We start from the raw sequence: 6,000 nt of genomic DNA on the forward strand, positions 1-6,000 counted from the left end.
TTGATTTAATTTTTGCAGTTTTCCATCATTCAGCTTTATATCTCAACATTACTCTGAGAAGGTGGTTTGGGTGGCCCACTGGAAATGCTGTAACGCCATATGGTGAAGGTCCTTCAACAGAGAATTTTAACCAAGCAACAATGATAAAACTGCAATATGTATTCAGAGTGATAGGTAACTTGGAGGTGATGCTGTTCCCTTGCACTAGCTGGTCATTTCCTCCGAGGTGGTGAGGTTTGAGAGTTTTGGAGGTGCTGCTGAACAGTGCTCCACAGTGCATATGGTAGATAGTACTAAGTGCTGTTATGGTATGCTTATGATTGATGTTTAGATTTGCTGTGTCCACAACTGTGGATTGCTTCATTATCTTGGACGCAGGGAGGGAATGGGACTGCTAGTGGAATAATGTAGCAATGATCAGCAAATGGTGGTAGGCTTGACTTGATAGAATAGACTATGAGGAGGCAACTGAAAACAGTTGTGCCTGTGAGGAACTCTGAAGAACTCATTTTAACAATGACCTGAAACAGATAATTAGCCTTCACCAGGGATAACCAGCATCCTGTGTACTGGGTATGATTCCACGAGGGAGTTCTTTCAGTCTCCATTTCCTGATGGACTTAGATTTGTAATAGGGCTGCTTGCACCATATTTAGTGGAACGTTGCTAATTAAGGATGAGGACAGTCACTTTTGCTTCACGTATGGAATTCAGGACTTGTGTCTATGTTTGGAATAAATGCAACTTGCTGTTTGTATTTGAGTAGTTGTAATGGAACCCGAACTGAGCATTAGTCAGCAGGTTATTAGATTAGATTAGATTCTTTATAGTATGGAAACAGGCTGTTCAGCCCAACAAGTCCACACCGAACCTCTGAAGAGTAACCCATCTAGACCCATTCCCCTACCCTATATTTACCCCTGACTAATGCATCTAACACTATGGTCATTTTAGCATGGTCAATTGACCTGGCCTGCACATCTTTGGATAGTGGGAGGAAACCGGAACATCTGGAGGAAACCCACGCACACATGGGGAAAATGTGCAAACTCCACACAGACAGTTACCCGAGGTGGGAATTGAACCTGGGTCCCTGGCACTGTGAGGCAGCAGTGCTAACTGCTGAACCACCGTGCTGTCCCGTTATGCGTATGTAAGTGTTACTGGACAGCACATTGATGACTCATTGCATCAATTTACTGACAATTTGAGCAATGCTGATAAGATGAGAGGAAACCAGATTGGATTTGCCTTCATTTTGCATACCTACCATATTTAGGTAATTTTCCATATTGCCTGGTACACACCTAGTATTGTATCAATAATTGGAACAACTTAAACAGTTGTTTTTGCATGCCTGTCCTGTCCCAAGCCAGGTTCCTTGATTCAAATCCCGCCTCAGGCGACTGACTGTGTGGAGTTTGCACATTCTCCCCGTGTCTGCGTGGATTTCCTCCGGGTGCTCCGGTTTCCTCCCACAGTCCAAAAATGTGCAGGTCAGGTGAATTGGCCATGCTAAATTTCCCGTCGTGTTAGGTAAGGGGTATATGTAGGGGTATGGGTGAGTTGCGCTTTGGCGGGTCAGTGTGGACTTGTTGGGCCGAAGGGCCTGTTTCCACACTGTAAGTAATCTAATAAAAATTTAAAAATTGGTGGGCGGCACGGTGGCATAGTGGTTAGCACTGCTGCCTCACAGTGCCAGAGACCCGGGTTCAATTCCCACCTCAGGCGACTGACTGTGTGGAGTTTGCACGTTCTCCCCGTGTCTGCGTGGATTTCCTCCGGGTGCTCTGGTTTCCTCCCACAGTCCAAAGATGTGCAGGTAAGGTGAATTGGCCATGCTAAATTGCCCGTAGTGTTAGGTAAGGGGTAAATGTAGGAGTATGGGTGGGTTGCGCTTCGGCGGGTTGGTGTGGACTTGTTGGGCTGAAAGGCCTGTTTCCACACTGTAATGTAATCTAATCTAATCTAATCAAACACAGCGTTGCTGTGAATGTAGAACCCAGTTTCTCAGTAGGCTGCTGGGAAACCCAGTGGTTGGCCTTGTCATCTCATATAGTTCAGTATCAGCTGAGGTGGGATGAAGCCCTTAACTGGCTAATTTAAGAAAATTGACCTAGGACAGGAAGGCTGCCCCTCCCATGCTCAGCTTCTGAGCTTAAATTTGGGGGTCGGACTTAGGAAGGTGTTGTGGTTTCCAACCCTGTTTACTCACCTCATCAAATGTTCCACCATTTTACTTGAGCGATAAATGCTGGTCTAGCCAGCAATGCCTACATCCCATACTCACAGGCAAACTACACCCTCCATAACGGGGAGTGAGTAACTAGTTGGGTTCTATATAGTTCTATTATAGTACTCAGCAGACCCCTTAATGTCGAAATTCTTAGCCACTTTCGACAACGTAAATGATTTCTCCACAACCTGCCCCATTACTGACATTGGATCACCAGTGCTGTTTGGCTTAATGGATATTTTTGCTATTAATACTTTCCAAATCTCGAAAGGTAATAATGGTTTAGCTTAAAGTATGAGAAGCTCTTATTGTGTACCATAATAGTTTTCCTCTTGTGAAGAGTGTAAATTACAGATTGTGAGCACAGAAACATAGCTATTGCTTAAAAAAGACATATTTTGTTAAACTTTTCACCTTGCCCTCATTGGGGTAATTGGATTCAAAGGGAAATACAATATTTCTGCTATATGGGAGGAGAGTGCTGATTAGTTGACAAATAGACTATAGTAGAGGCATTACCATGGAGAATGCTTTGTTAATGTTGATTGACAGTTAGCTACCAGGTTTTGTTTAAACTTTAAACTGGGAAAGTCACCCCTGATTTGTCACGGCGTTACATGCCATGTGTATATATTCTTTCTGTCTGCAAAGAATGTGTGTCAAGGTGTGTAATTTTCAGTGCAATCCTGAATTGATTTTCAGTATAATTTTTTTTGCAAATTCAGGATTATTCAGCAAATGAATCATCAATAATTGGCGTATTTACAAATCAAACTCTACTTACCAACCAATCAGCACTTTCCTCTTGTGCTTAGGAATAGGAGTAGGCCATTCAGCTCTCAAGTCTGTTCTGCTATTTAATGATATCATGGCTATCTATGGCCTACAACATAAAATCCCTATGGCTCATATCCCTTAACACCTTTGCTTAACAAAAATTTATCTCAGATTTAGAATTAATAACTGATCCAGCATCAGCTGCTGTTTGTGGAAGAGGGTAGATGTGCTTCATAACATCTCGTAAACAATCTGGCCCTAATTCTCAGACTATACCCCTAGTTCTAGAATCTCCAACCAATGGAAATAGTTTGTCTTTATCTACCCAGTCAATGTTGGTATTACCCTTCAGTTGGTATTCTTGTGATTTAACCTGACAAGTACAACATGAAACGCCTCAATAAATGTGTTATTGTTTTTTCAGCAACATGTAATTTCTGTTGTGCCAAACAGCTAAGTATTTCTATGTAGGTGGAAGCATTTTTTAACAGTGTGCTGTCTGGTGCATTTGTGCACTTTTACGGAGTTTTCACAAGTTAATCATTAGACTGTGTAAACTTTGTATGCAACATAACACACATGTTGTGCTTCCTACTGGTAAGTGTGCATCCAATTCCTGAAATGACTTTCTCCAAATGATAATTCTCTTGTACATACGGGTCCTCCAGCCATCAGCTGTGGCTCAGTTGGTAGCATCTTTGCCACTAAGCCAGAAAGCTGTGGCTTCAACGCATACTCCAGGACTTGATTGCCAAAAACAAGCTAACATTTAAATGCTATACTGCACTCTCAGAGGTTCTCAGCAGTTCTGTTGGTCCCATTCAGGAGTTCTGACTGTCACCAGTGGAATTTCAGAATTACCTCTGATCAGGTAATGACATTTTTTGCCTCACATATCAGAGAGAAATTGGAATATATGGTATGATAGTTGGTCCTCTGATTGCACTACTTCAAGAGCACTAATTTAGCTAAACATTGTTGATTATTATCACAAATAGAGCAAAGTTATCTCATTTGAGATGAATGGACTTGTTACGTTTACTTTTAGCTAATTTGGCACTGAATTAGCCTTTGTGCGTTTTGATCCTGTAGTCAACTGAATGAGACAATCAACAATAAAGAAAATGACATTTCCAGTATTCAGCGTCAGTATGATTCCATTAGTTCTGAACTAGCAGAAATGACCCAGTTAAGAGAAACAGCAATTCGTGAAAATAACCATCTGCATGACCAGCTGTCAAAATTAAAATATGAGCATCAGGTAAGAAAAATTAAGTTTTTATTAAACCATTGAAAAAGTTGTTCATTGTTAATGTTGTAAGCTAGCTAAATAATCCAGCGGTTGATATCTGTACAATTAAAGAAGGCTTGTATTACATTCATACATATTTTTACTGCAACATTAACACTGGGAACAAAATTTATTTAAAAAGAGATGATTAAAATTGAAATCACTTTAGCTTAATGATGTGTTGTATTGCCAACTCTTACAGAACAGTATAGTGGCAAAATTTAGTTTTTTGGATCTGCAAGTTTCATTTTGGTTCTGAATAATTTATGTCATGCTTTTATACTTCTGGTGTAAGCTGTGTTGAACACCATTTTGTTGAGGAAATTAGAATATGCATAGGGAGTGTGTGCCATTATATATGAAGAGGTAAATCATGGCATCAATAGAACATGTAACCATGATCTGATACAAGCGTTGCAATTATGGAATTCAACCTCTTAAACGAGAACAAACCACATAAGACTGTAACAATATAACAACTATATAACCTTGGCCAGTAGTCTACAGTATGCAGTCCAAATCCTTGCCCCAAGCAATCCTATCTATATCATGCAAGATAATGATTGAATTCCACTAATGCCTGTGATACAGTAGCTACGTATGTCTATCTAGAGAGAAGGAGAGAGAGGGAGACAGAGACAGAGAGCCAAATTGCCACTATGATAATCAACTGCTAATTACTCATTGCTGTCTCAGTGCAGGAGCTGCTCACTTCACACCTCGGACTATTGACCATTGTGTAACACTAAGGATGGGTGATGTTGTAACTGCAGCTGGACAGAGACTCACACACACACACACACAACGAGGAGGCCCAGACATGCTGAATAAGTCCTGCCCAGAAGTTGGGCACTCTCCTCAGCTTGAAGTCCCAAGCAGCTGAGCCTAAAGACAGGGTGGAGGAGGAATGCCCAGCTACCTCTCGAGTGTAACTCCGAACAGGAAACTTATTGGTGCCTGTATGTGATTCCTCCTCTGGCTGGATACCTACTGGCACCTCCCTGTCTCCTTGTGAGGAGGGGGCACCTGGAGTGAGGTGAAGATCCCTCATCCCCATAATATTTTGCTGTGATGCTGAGCAGCAACAGTGAGAGTGGTGGAATATAGGTCCTGGTATGTGTTCAGCAGACTGTGAGGCTGCCAGTAACCTGGGCTCGCTTTTTCTTGGTGGAGACATGGCAGTGAAGTGCTCACCTGCAAGGGTTACTGACTCTAATCCGGATAAAATGCACATTGAGGTGTCAGTATCTGAGTTTTGCTTGTCGATGATTGCTTTGAGGTATCAGTGTTCTGACCATCAGAGGTGGACTGTCAGAGTGGGCATGTCTTGTGGGGCAGCTCTGTTGACTGTATCCATCATGGTCATGTCAATGGTGATTGCAGGACACAAAAATGAGAGCACATCACAAGCAAAGGATGCAGTTTGTGGTATGTTGTCAAGGTTTTACAATTGGGGGAAGGGTAAATACGATGCTGTAAGACAGGATCTGAGGAGCATAAGTTGGGAGCAGAGGCTGTCAGGGAAGGATGTCGTGGAAATGTGGAACTTTTTCAAGGAACAGATACGACATGTCCTTGATATGTATGTACCTGTCAGGCAGGAAAGTGATGGTCGTGTGAGGGAACCTTGGTTGACGAGGGAGGTTGAATGTCTTGTAAAGAGGAAGAAGGAGGCTTACATAAGATTGAGGAAACA

General features: G+C 42.0%; 1 protein-coding gene across 6 annotated transcripts in view; it reads left to right on the forward strand.

The window, feature by feature from the left end:
• The window catches only part of LOC122550866 (testis-specific gene 10 protein-like), a 134,476-nt gene that overhangs the window by 95,702 nt on the left and 32,774 nt on the right, over positions 1 to 6,000 (forward strand). For all 6 annotated transcript variants that reach the window (XM_043692222.1, XM_043692219.1, XM_043692221.1 and 3 more), the window contains one exon: positions 4,106 to 4,274. In XM_043692222.1, coding sequence (XP_043548157.1) covers positions 4,106 to 4,274 — 169 coding nt within the window. The remainder of the gene's footprint in view (positions 1 to 4,105; positions 4,275 to 6,000) is intronic.

Source organism: Chiloscyllium plagiosum, chromosome 6 (genome assembly GCF_004010195.1).
Source record: "Chiloscyllium plagiosum isolate BGI_BamShark_2017 chromosome 6, ASM401019v2, whole genome shotgun sequence".
NCBI classification, from domain to species: domain Eukaryota; kingdom Metazoa; phylum Chordata; class Chondrichthyes; order Orectolobiformes; family Hemiscylliidae; genus Chiloscyllium; species Chiloscyllium plagiosum.